The sequence below is a fragment of the Somniosus microcephalus genome, chromosome 12 (assembly GCF_052327205.1).
Source record: "Somniosus microcephalus isolate GS21.2 chromosome 12, FLI_Smic_1.0, whole genome shotgun sequence".
In the NCBI taxonomy this organism is placed as follows: Eukaryota; Metazoa; Chordata; class Chondrichthyes; order Squaliformes; family Somniosidae; genus Somniosus; species Somniosus microcephalus.
In genome coordinates this window covers 55,769,274-55,782,111 of record NC_140998.1, presented here as the reverse complement: position 1 = coordinate 55,782,111, position 12,838 = coordinate 55,769,274, and the positions used below count along the sequence as shown (strand labels likewise).

The following is a 12,838-nucleotide window of genomic DNA, read 5'->3' as shown; positions in this document are numbered from 1 at the left end:
TTCGAAAATTGCTAACGTCTTTTGCGGGGGTTTGAAATGATGGTTGCGGGCGCGGCGGCGGCTGGGTTGGTGAGTAGCGGCTGTCAGACTAATTTATGATGAACCCGGACTCGACGCATGGCAGAGGTTCCCGGGCAGCGAGTGAGAACGAACGTGCGGGAAATTACATTGATCAAACGGCTAGGGAGCGGCGGGGTGAGGGGCGCAGCTTGGAGCTGGAGAGGGGCGCGAGCCGCTCGCGCAGCTCCGGGCCCGCGCTCAGTGCAACAAACATTGGAGAGAAAACACAGCCAGAAAAGTTGGAATAGTTCCGTTTGCATCGAGGCATGGATGACCCGAGCCAGTTACGGGGGTTGGGGGGGCTTTGACTTGGTGCGGTTATCTGGAGCTGAGAGTGGGAGGAAGAATCCCAGCTCCTGGTGACCGGTCCACTCCTTCAGGTCAGTGAGCTGGGCTGGCTGCTCAGTCACCCGCACACTGCCTTGGACTGCTTCAGAATTGACTCGTTCAGGCATCTGACTTACTGAGTCTGCCACAGAGGGTTGACTTGCCCCATTGTTGGGGTTACTACACTAGATGTTCTCTTGGGCTCAGTGTCATAAGTCACTCCATTAAGCAAACGTTTCATCATCTATGGTGCAGAGTGCACCTTTTCTTGACCAATATGTTGGTGAACCATCGGAAAACCCATGGATTTGTAATATATAACGCAACTCTATACTTTGGCTACTGGAATGCACAAAGTGCTGCTATCTGAATTCTTCTCCATTTGATTGTTGAACCGGATAAACACACCAAATTGAGACAGGCTTTGAATCAGTTTTATTTACATCAGGTACATAAATGATCATTACACAGTTAAACATGGTTATGTGCTTTATACATCAACATATGCAACTCACTTTCTCTTTAAACATGGACCTTAAAAACCAGAACTTTACCTGTCATCATAATTATATGCTAGCATACCTGCTTTGCTAAACAAACTTGTAAAACAGACAGCCCTAACTGGTCACTGATTCTGGAAGAGGAAGTCTCAGCTGCCTCCCTTTGATGTCTATCATAGAGGGCTCCAGTCAATCAGTGGCCCTACCCTCTTTCTAAGAGACCTGAAATAGCTGGCAATCAAAGCCACTATCCCAGGCTGGAGTCCATCCTTTAATTGCCCTCAGAAACTGGAACAAAGCAACAAGGATAAAGATATAAATGCAAATCAATGCCCTCAAACTAAATAAATATGGTTTTAAATGTCATTAAAAATAAGAGAAAGCGGACAAATGGGCCACTACAGTACTGCAAGGGAAAAGGGTTCACTGAGATGAATACAAGAAATTGTAGAAACCTGTTGAATGGGTGATCAGAGGGGCAATGAGCGATCTAGCTAAAAGCATAGCAGCTGAGGCTACATGAAATAGTCAAAATTTGTTTTGGTCTGCAATCATAAGGACAGTCAGATGAGGTGAAAAACATTTAAAATGCAAATGGGCTTGAAACTGAGGAGCCCAAAACAGTAAATATTCTTGATGTTTACTTCCTCCCATTATTCACAAGGGAAGACAGGAGCAACATGCCCACCCCAAACAGAAATATCCTAAGTAACATCAATAACTTTAATGTGTGAGATGGAAATCCTTTAACGTGCTCAAAATAAATATATGGTATTCATACAAAATGCTGAGGGAGATTATGGATATTATTTGTTAGGCACTAATAATCATTGAGGAAGTCAGTGAACACCTGGGAAATACCAGTAGAGTGGAAATAGGTCAGTCTAGTGATCATATTCAAATGGGTGGCAAAATATAAATGGCAACTGCAGACCCAGTAGTCTTGCTTCCATTATGTGTAAAACAATGGAATCAATTATCAGGTTCAAACTTGAGGATTATTTGTACAATAATAACCTAGTAAACAGCAGTCAACATGGATTCAGAAGGGAAGACCCTGCCTAACCAATTTCCTCAGGAACTTAGTGAAGTGACTAGCCAAGTCGACTGAAGATCCTTATGAGATGGTGTAGCTTTTCTTCCAAAAGGCTTCTAACAAAATCCCACCTGAAAAACTATTGGATAAGCTTAAAGCTATGGAGGGTCAGTGTTAACTGTGGGACTGGATAAGAAACTGGCTGACTGGTAGGAAACACGTACTTGTTAGTGGCGTTATGTCAGAGTTGCAGGGGTGGGGGGGCCACTGCTGTCTCTAATTTAAGGAAATGACCTGGATTCAGATATCTTAGTCGACTCAACCAACAACTTGTATTTACATAGAGTCTTTACGTAGTAGCACATAAGAATTAGGAACAGGAGTAGGCCATATGGCCCTTCGAGCCTGCTCTGCCTTTCAGTAAGATCATAGCCGATCTTTGACCTCAACTACACTTTGCCACCCGCTCAACATATCCCTTTGATTCACCTAAACATTCCCAGGCATGTCACGAGTGCTATCAAACAAAATTTGACACCGAGCCACATAAGGAGATATATGGGCAGGTGAGGGGAAAATAGAGTATGAGAGTAAGCTTGCAGGGAACATAAAAACTGACTGTAAAAGCTTCTATAGATATGTGAAGAGAAAAAGATTGGTGAAGTCAAGCGTAGGTCCCTTGCAGTCAGAATCAGGGGAATTTATAATGGGAAACAAAGAAATGGCAGACCAATTAAATACATACTTTGGTTCTGTCTTCACAAAGGAGGACACAAATAACCTCCCAGAGATGTTGGGGAACATAGGGTCTAATGAGAGGGAGGAACTGAATGAAATCAGTATTTGTAGGGAAATGGTGTTAGGGAAATTGACGGGATTGAAGGCCAATAAATCCCCAGGGCCTGATAATCTACATCCTAGGGTACTTAAGGAAGTGGCCCTAGAAATAGTAGATGCATTGCTGGTCATCTTCCAAAATTCTATAGACTCTGGAACAGTTCCCATGGATTGGAGGGTAGCTAATGTAACCCCACTATTCAAAAAAGGTGGTAGAGAGAAAACGGGGAATTATAGACCGGTAAGCCTGACATCGGTAGTGGGGGAAATGCTAGAGTCCATTATAAAAGATGTAATAGCAGAGCACTTGGAAAACAGTGACAGGATCGGACAAAGTCAACGTGGATTTACAAAAGGTAAATCATGCTTGACTAATCTACTGGAATTTTTTGAGGATGTAACTGGTAGAATAGATAAGGGAGAACCAGTGGGTGTGGTGTATTTGGACTTTCAGAAGGCTTTCGATAAGGTCCCGCATAAGAGATTGATGTGCAAAGTTAAAGCACATGGGACTGGGGGTAAGGTACTGACTTGGATAGAGAACTGGTTGGCAGACAGGAAGCAAAGAGTTGGAATAAACGGGTATTTTTCCGAGTGACAGGCAGTGACTAGTGGGGTACCGCAGGGATCGGTGCTAGGACCCCAGTTATTCACAATATATATTAATGATCTAGATGAGGGAACTAGATGTAATGTCTCCAAGTTTGCAGACGACACAAAGCTAGGTGGGTGTGTGCTGTGAGAAGGATGCAGAGAAACTCCAGTATGATTTGGACAGGTTGGGTGATTGGGCAGATGCAGTATAATGTGGATAAATGCGAGGTTATCCACTTTGGTGGCAAAAACAGGAAGGCAGATTATTATCTGAACGGCAATAGATTGGGAAAAGGGGGAGTGCAACGAGACCTGGGTGTCCTTGTGCACCAATCGCTGAAGGTAAGCATGCAGGTGCAGCAGACGGTTAAGAAGGCAAATGGTATGTTGGCCTTCATAGCGAGAGGATTCGAGTACAGGAACAAGGATGTCTTGCTGCAGTTGTACAGGGCCTTGGTGAGACCACACCTTGAGTATTGTGTGCAGTTTTGGTCGCCTTATCTGAGGAAGGATGTTCTTGCCATGGAGGGAGTGCAGCGAAGATTCACCAGACTGATACCTGGGATGGCAGGAATGATGTATGAAGAGAGATTGGGCTTGTATTCGCTAGAGTTTAGAAGAATGAGAGGGGATCTCATTGAAACGTATAAAATTCTAACAGGACTAGACCGACTAGATGCAGGAAGGATGTTCTCGATGGTGGGGGAGTCCAGAACCAGGGGTCACGGTCTAAGGATAAGGGGTAAGCCATTTAGGACAGAGATGAGGAGGAATTTCTTCACCCAGAGAGTGGTGAACCTGTGGAATTCTCTACCACAGAAGGCAGTTGAGGCCAATTCATTAAATATATTCAAGAAGGAGTTGGATATATTTCTTAAGGCTAAAGGGATCAAGGGATATGGGGAGAAAGCAGGGACAGGGTACTGAATTTGGATGATCAGCCATGATCTCATTAAATGGCAGAAAAGGTTCAAGGGGCCGAATGGCCTACTCATGCTCCTATCTTTATGTTTCTATGACCAAAAACTTGGTCAAAGAGGTAGGTTTGAAGGAGCGTCTTAAAGGAGGATAGAGGGGTTTAGGGAGCTTGGGGCCTTGGCAGCTGAAGACACGGCGACCAATGGTGGAACGATTAAAATCGGGGATGCTCAAGCGGCCAGAATTAGAGGTGCGCAGATATCTCAGGGGTGGGGGAGGTGGGAGGTTGTGGGGCTGAAGGAAATTACAGAGATATGGAGGGATTTGAAAACAAGGATGAGAATTTTAAAATAGAGTCATTGACCTACATCGGCTCCCAGTTAAGCAATGAGCCCAGAGTGATGGGTGAACGAGACTTGGTGCGAGTTAGGACAAGGGCAGCAGAGTTTTGGATGACCTCAAATACGGTGGATAGAACATGGGAGGCTGGCCAGAAGTGCGTTGGAATAGTCAAGTCTAGGGGTAAAAAAAAGGCATGGATGAGGTTTTCAGCATAGATGAGCTGAGGCAGCGGCAGAATCGGGCAATGTTCCAGAGGTGGAAATAGGTGGTCTTAGTGATGGCGATGATATGTGGTCGGAAACTCGTCCTGGGGTCAAATATGACACCAAGGTTGTGAACAGTCTGGTTCAGCCTCAGACAGTTGCTAGGGACGGTGGCTGGGGAACGGAGTTTATGGCGGGGACCAAAGACAATGGCTTCGGTCTTTCCAACATTTTGTTGGAGGAAATCTCTGCTCATCCACTACTAGATGTCGGACAAGCAGTCTGACAATTTAGACAGTGGAGAGGTTGAGTGAGGTGGTGGTGAGGTAGAGCTGGGCACTGTCAGCGTACATGTGGAAACTGACACTGCTTTTGGATGATGTCACCGAGGGGCAGCATCTAGATCAGAAATAGAAGGGGCCAAGGATAGATCCTTGGGGACACCAGGGATAACGGTACGGGAGCAGGAAGAGAAACCATTGCAGGTGATTCTTTGGCTACGATTAGATAAATAAGATTGGAACCAGGCGAGTGCAGTCCCACCCAAGGTGGAGAGGGATGGTGTGGTCAACCATGTTAAAGGCCTCAATACTGCTGAGAATGCTCAACCAAGGCAGAAAAGCAAGCAACAAAGCCAACACAATGTTAACCTACATAACCAAAACAGAATATAAGTCAGGAGGAAGGGATTAAACTTGATGGTGTTCTGGTCAGACTGCATCTGGAATTGTTTAAGAAACAATTGGATGACATGATGGGGGAACTTTGTTATTTTTCTGGATGGATGAATTGAGTTCAACTGAATGGCCTTTCTCTTGTGAACAAACAACTGCAGCTTTCATGAATACATTAGAACAAATAGTCATTCAGCAGTGACTTAGGATGTTTGTCATTGAAACAATTGACCATTTGACGCCTGGAATTTATGATAGTCCTCAAACTTACCGATTTGCATTTATGAGTAGGGATTATTTAAATCCATCTTCACCAATTTCCACTGATTAAATGCTATTTTTTTTTTTACGTGGTGAATTGTTAAGAATCTATGAATTGTGCAAATAATTGTGGGTTGTCATTTAGATTGGCTACCTTTTTCTTCAGCCTCTGGTTTATTTTCTTGAGTACTATATTAACGATGTTCGAAATAACAATTGTTTCTACAGGGTTTTTTACGAATTTACCTGATTTTTCTCTTTCCCCCCTGCCCCCCCTCCCCCAACTGATTTTCTCCCTTATACTAAAAATGGGGAAACCCAAAAATTAAATTGACAAAGGCTGACTTAATGATCCTTATTTATGAACGATATTGTAGTCAGCTTGTCTGGAACTGAACTGATGTGTTTTCCTCGATGAGAAATGAGCCTGTGATCATCCTGTTTTAACCCCTTGTATGTTGACGCTTGCAATGCAAAATAACAAGTTAATATTGAATATAGACAAAATAATTTTTTCAGTTATTTTGTTTTCAAAGCTGACTATTTAAATTCAATGTAGTGCTAGATTTTAAAGCTCCAGAAGTTCTAATTAATTTCAAGATCGACTTTTAGCCGCATTAATGTGATTATTGATGATTAAGAACGTTTTAATAGTTACTGCATTATTATTCTAATAGTAAAGAATAGTTCCTAGTGTACATGATTTTACTTTTAAGAATTATTTTATAGCACACTTTCCTGAACACAGTGTTCTGACTGGCTGAACATTACATTCAAATTCAGTTGGGGGTCCCCCGATGAGGCACTTTAATAACTCAGAGTTTTTAGCCAATCACAGCCTTCATATAAGCAGCAGTGGAGATTTCTTTGTAAATCTAACTTCCTGTATCCCAAGGTTTTTGAATGTATTATAAACTTGGAAGGTTTATCAATATGACCTGGAATTTCCTGAAAACTTGTGCCGAGACAACAGCATAAATACACGTCGTGCCGATGTTCAGCGGTGGATCGAGAAAATTTGGGCATAAGTGACTTACACCAGTTTTTTAAGCTATGTCCGATTTTCCTCTCTCTTATGCCAATACCAAAACCTCCGTTGAAATCCTCTGTCGCTTATCAATAAAGCTCTATTCCCCCCCCTCCAATGCAAAAATGCAGCTCATGTAAATTTACGCCAGTCCTGAACGGGCTGTAAATTTACACCTAAAATTTTTGCCGCAACAGGACATGGATTTTATGGCAATTTTTATATCTTAAGCATTTTTAAAATTTCTCCTCACTGCTATATTTTCTGTATCTGTGAAAGCATCTTTATGGCATCAGAATGATTTGCATTAAAATTTGAAAATTTGAAAAAAAATGTGCATAGTGATTTGATGGCTTCAAACTTTAATTTTAATGTATAAAGAGAAACAAGAAGGAATATGGCATAAGTTTCTAATCTCTGACTTTGCTTGAGGCTTGTAAATTTTGTGTCCTTTAATCCTAAGCTAATTTCACATTAAATTAGCTTCCTTACTTTCTTATCTATATCTTTATTGCAAATTTCAGGTCCGCCTTAGATATTGTCTCGGGCTTAATGACACTGGTCATTTCCGTAAGCAGAACCTGTGTCCCTTATGTTCAGGAGTTTGCTGTACTACCCAATATCTAGTAATATGATTACATAACCCCGAAGGTTGGGGCTGTAACAATGAGACCTCCATTATTAACTGACCTTCACCATCCCCTTTTGCTCTTTTGCAGCCTTTATAGTCTGGAAGTTTGACCATAGACTACTCAGATCAGCTATCAGCCACTGAACATAGGAATCATACCAGACAGCCCTATACTATGTAAATAACACTGGTTTTCTCATCAGCTTGTGATGCCTGTTGGAAGTCTGAAATAACATAACAAAATTACCCATCGTCCCAGATCATTATGGGTAACAGTTTCGATAGCTGGCTCATTAACTCTTATTTTCTCCCACAGGATAGATTCCCAGAAAAAAAGTTAATTCAGATCAATTAATTTTAAAAGAAAGCTGATCAATTCCTGTTGAGCAGAATTGAGGGTTACAGAGATATTAACAGCACTGCTTGATTTGATTTTAGGAGCGTGGGAAATAACCTACTGTTCCTTAAAGTAAGGGTCAACTGATGGGTGGGAGGAGTAAGAAAAAGTCTGATTAACCATGTTCTACTGTGGATGGGGTTGGCTTGATGGGGCTTACTGGCTGCCTTTTGACTTTATTATATTAATTGAGTGGAAAATGTGATTAGAAATAAGCATCTGTACTGTAATAAGTTGGGAATAACTATTAAAACACTCCACCTGTTCTCGTACTAATCAGTCTACTTATCGTCACTTACCTATTAGCATATAGGCAGTGTTCCGTTTTTAATCATTTTAATATTATGTAATTGTGTTAATGAAAAATGATTTAAGTATTGCTGGATTTCAGTAATTGGGAAAAGCTTTTGAGGAAGCATTAGGTAGTTTTGCTAGGTAACTAAAAGTATTGTTTTCTTTACAGCACAGATAATGGATTTTTCATCCAACATGGATATCAAGTTTTTGAGACATAGGGTTAGTGTTTTGATCATTTACAGATGCATGTGTAAGGTATAAATTCCCGAAGTGACGAGCAGTGGAAGTGAAAAGGAAAATAATCATATTTTCAGTATGGTGTCTGTTACTCCATGCAAGAAGAAAGTTCTCAAAAATACTGAAATGGACAAAGAACAGAAAACAGCCTGGAAAACAGTACCTCTTCACCAAATTCCAAACGGTACCCCACTAAAAGAGTTACGTAAACTTCAGTTTGGTTCAGCAAATACTCAACGAGAGGTTATCAACCCCGTTCCTCCAGCAACACTCACTTTAATCTCATTAAAAACTGAGCATAATCGTCAAATAAATGGTCAACTTCAGTCCACATTGCTGGAAAAGGAGGGGACGTTTAATGTCATCTCTCCTGAGCTCAGTGACATAATGGACTCTGATTCAGCCTCAGCATGTGTACATTTAAATCAGAGTTATGTCAAGTCTCATTTAAATCCCGTTGGATCTAAATTGATCAACCAAGTGGCCTCTGAGAGTCCTGCCAAAATGTTCCAAAGAATGAAAGGCAAACTTCACTGTGACCATCGTCCGATACTTGAAAATCACCATCTTCAAACGCCCCAAAAAACAACTTTTGGTTTAAATGGGGCTGGCCAATGGCCTGTTGAATCTGTGAATGGACACATCTTAAAAAACACCTTTACAGGTATGAACTGATATTGATTAAATATTGACTATGATCCAGGGCTATGCATATTTAATCTTCTGATTAGTAGATTATATTTTGGTTAATTTGTCACTGAAGCCAGCTGCTGGTATTCAGCAACATGTACTGGTGCACACACATTGATGAGACATTCAGATCTTGTCCTATATATCATTTTAATAACAAAAACTAAATCTAAATGTCTATACTTAATTATTATTTAGCTGGATGGGTTTGAAATTTAGTACAAGAGAACATTTAACAAATTAATTAAACAAATACTTTGTGTCTGTCTTCACGGAAGACGCAAAAAAGTGTCCCGGAACCAGTGGAGAACCAAGGGTCCAGCGAGAATGAGGAACTAAAAGAAATTAGTAAAATATAGTACTGGAGAAATTCATGGGACTGAAAGCCGATAAATCACCTGGACCTGATGGCCTACATTCTAGGCTTTTGAAAGAGGTGGCTATAGAGATGGTGGATGCATTGGTTGTCATCTTCCAAAATTCCATAGATTCTAAAATGGTTCCTGCAGACTGGAAGGTAGCAAATGTAACCCCACTATTTAAGAAAGGAGGGAGAGAGAAAACGGGGACTACAGACCAGTTAGCCTGACATCAGTAGTAGGGAAAATGCTAGAATCTATTATTAAGGAGGTGGTAACAGGGCACTTAGAAAATAATAATAGGATTGGGCAGAGTCAACATGGATTTATGAAAGGGAAATTGTGTTTGACTAATCTGTTAAGAGTTTTTTGAGGTTGTAACTAGCAGAATAGATAAGATGGAACCAGTGAATGTGGTGTACAGTATTTGGATTTTCAGAAGGCATTTGATAAGGTGCCACAGAAGAGGTTATTAAACAAAATTAGGGCTTATGGGATTGGGGGTAATATACTAGCATGGATTGAGGATTGGTTAATGGACAGAAAACAGAGAGCAGGAATAAATGGGTCATTTTCGGGTTGGCAGGCTGTAACTAGTGGGGCACCGCAAGGATCAGTGCTTGGGCCTCAGCTATTCACAATTTATATCAATGATTTGGATGAGGGGACAAAATGTAATATCACCAGGGCCCTATATAATTACAGTAAGACGTCTTTACTCTTATACTCAAATCCTCTTGCAATGAAGGCCAACATACCATTTGCTTTCCTAATTGCGTGCTGTACCTGCATATTAACTTTCAGTGATTCGTGTACCAGGACATCCAAGTTTGCTGATGATACAAAGCTAGGTGGGAATGTAAGTTGTGAGGAGGATGCAAAGAGGCTTCAAGGGGATATAGACAGGCTAAGTGAGTGGCCAAGAACATGGCAAATGGAATATAATGTGGAGAAATGTGAAGTTATCCAATTTGGTAGGAAAAATAGAAAAGCAGAGTATTTTTTAAATGGTGAGAATGGATTTGCAGGATCTTGCGGAGGCAGCGTTGGTGGTACCTCTCCAGTGCTTTGAGATGCCTGCTGTACATGGTCCATGTCTGAGGCATACAGCAGGGCAGGTATCACTGCTGCTCTGTAGACCATGAGCTTAGTGCCGGGTTTGAGGTCCTGGTCTTCAAACACACTCTTTCTCAGGCGACCAAAGGCTGCACTGGCACACTGAAGGCGGTGTTGGACTTCGTCGTCGACGTCTGCCCTTGTTGACAGTAGGCTCCCGAGGTATGGAAAGTAGTCCACATTGTCCAAGGCCTTGTCGTGGATTTTGATAATCGGGGGGCAGTACTGTGTGGAGGGGGCAGGTTGGTAGAGGACCTTTGTCTTACGGATGTTTAGTGTAAGGCCCATGCTCTCGTACGCTTCGGTGAAGGTGTTGATGATGGTTTGGAGTTCGACCTCCGAGTGAGCGCAGACACAAGTGTCGTCTGCATACTGTAATTCGACAACAGAGGATGGGATAACCTTGGACCTGGACTGGAGGCGACGGAGATTGAACAGTTTCCCATTTGTTCTGTAAATTAGCTCTACTCCAGTGGGGAGCTTACTGAGGGTGAGATGGAGCATTGCAGCAAGGAAGATAGAGAAGAGCGTTGGTGCGATGACACAGACTTGCTTGACCCCTGTCCGTACATGAATTGATCTGTGGTGGAACCGTTGGTCAGGATCACGGCTTGCATGTTGTCGTGAAGCAGGCGGGGGATAGTGACAAACTTTTGAGGGCAGCCGAATTTGAGGAGGACACTCCATAATCTCTCATGGTTGACAGTGTCGAAGGCCTTTGTGAGATCACAGAGGGCCATGTTCAGCGGTTGGTGCTGTTCCCTGCATTTCTCTTGTAATTGACGTGGGGGCCCGGGGCTACAGTCTCAGAATAAGGGGTCGGCCATTTAGGACTGAGATGAGGAGAAATTTCTTCACTGAGGATGGTGAATCTTTGGAATTCTCTACCCCAGAGGGCTGTGGAGGCTCAGTCGTTGAGTATATTCAAGACAGAGATCGATAGATTTTTGGATATTAAGGGAATCCAGGGATATGGGGACAGTGCAGAAAGTGGAGTTGAGGTAGATCATCAGCCATGATCATATTGCTTGACGGAGCAGGCTCGAGGGGCCGAATGGCCTACTCCTCCTATTTCTAATGTTCTTTAAAACTTTCTTATTTCTGTCCAGTTTGAACCATTTTTAAAAAATTCCCTGATCTGGGTTTCTGGATATTCTGTCAGTAGAATCAAATGCAATCAATACTGAGGGAAGTTGAGGTAACCTGCTTCCCCAAAGTGCACACTTCATTTCAAATTTGAAATGTAATGCCACAAGATCTTGAAACCCTAAATGCAACAAAAATGAGTTTTATATTTGTTTTGTTGATTATTGTTCCACAGTGGCTGGTGGTGTTACGTACTGAGTGTAGTAATATCAACGAACTTCTTTCAACTTCCTGAGCTATTTTGACACCGTTCATAGAATACATATTTTCCTTTCCATGTGTAATACTTGCATATCAGTATTACATTTCATTTGACACTGGCAAGCTACTTACATATTATATCAAACTCATTTTTGAGGCCTTTGACTGCTTGTGGAGATTTAACTCCACCTCGGCTAACTCCTCCTCTTCCCACCCGCCCCCTTAAGGTTGGCATTGTCGGCAAATTTGACCAGTTTGCTGGAGATTCTGCTCCAAGTTAATGAAAATTAGACACAATAGTATTCCAAACACAAATCTATGGAGGATGCTCCCTCCCACCCCCACTGACATCACTTCCTAACAAGTACTATGCACAAATTTCTTATCCATACCGAGAATTTATTTTAAATTCCCACTGCTTTAAATATACTGGCAGTCGTCCATATGGCTCTTTGCCAATGACCTTTTGGAAGTCCAGGATACACCAAGAAAGCCTGGATTTGCAGCAATGTTAAGATAGTGTGCCTTTAATGTCCACACGATGTTCCAATGCACTTTGTAACCAGTGTACTTTTGAAGTTTAGTCATGTCATGTAAGCAAACATGGCAGCCAATTTATGCACTGCAAGGTCCCACAAACTGTAATGAGGAAATAATCAGTGAATCTGATTTGGTAGTTAACCTTTTCCCTTAGTACTGCACTGATTATATGCTCAAATACTGGAGTGGGGCTTGAATCCACGACCTGATTCTGAGTCAAGAGTGCTACCACTGAGCCAAACTAACATGACGTTGGCTGCTTTGAGTAGCTTATCATTCAGGTAATCCTCAAGTTTACTTACGATTGTTTCTTTTATCCCATATTAATGCAACATCGATGGTTTGTTTTGTCATCTGTTTGAAAATAGGCTCCACCTTAGCTTGTTTCCAACTCCAGTACCTCGCTAGCATTCAGTTCCTTCAACAGGACAATCGTCAGCTTTCA

General features: G+C 41.9%; 1 protein-coding gene across 1 annotated transcript in view; it reads left to right on the top strand.

Annotated features, from left to right (window-relative positions):
- The window catches only part of mis18bp1 (MIS18 binding protein 1), a 101,378-nt gene continuing 88,540 nt past the window's right edge, over positions 1 to 12,838 (top strand). The window contains exons 1-2 of the mRNA XM_086002923.1: positions 1 to 69; positions 8,271 to 9,005. Of these exons, the coding sequence (XP_085859049.1) occupies positions 8,420 to 9,005 (586 nt within the window). The 5' untranslated portion in view covers positions 1 to 69; positions 8,271 to 8,419. The remainder of the gene's footprint in view (positions 70 to 8,270; positions 9,006 to 12,838) is intronic.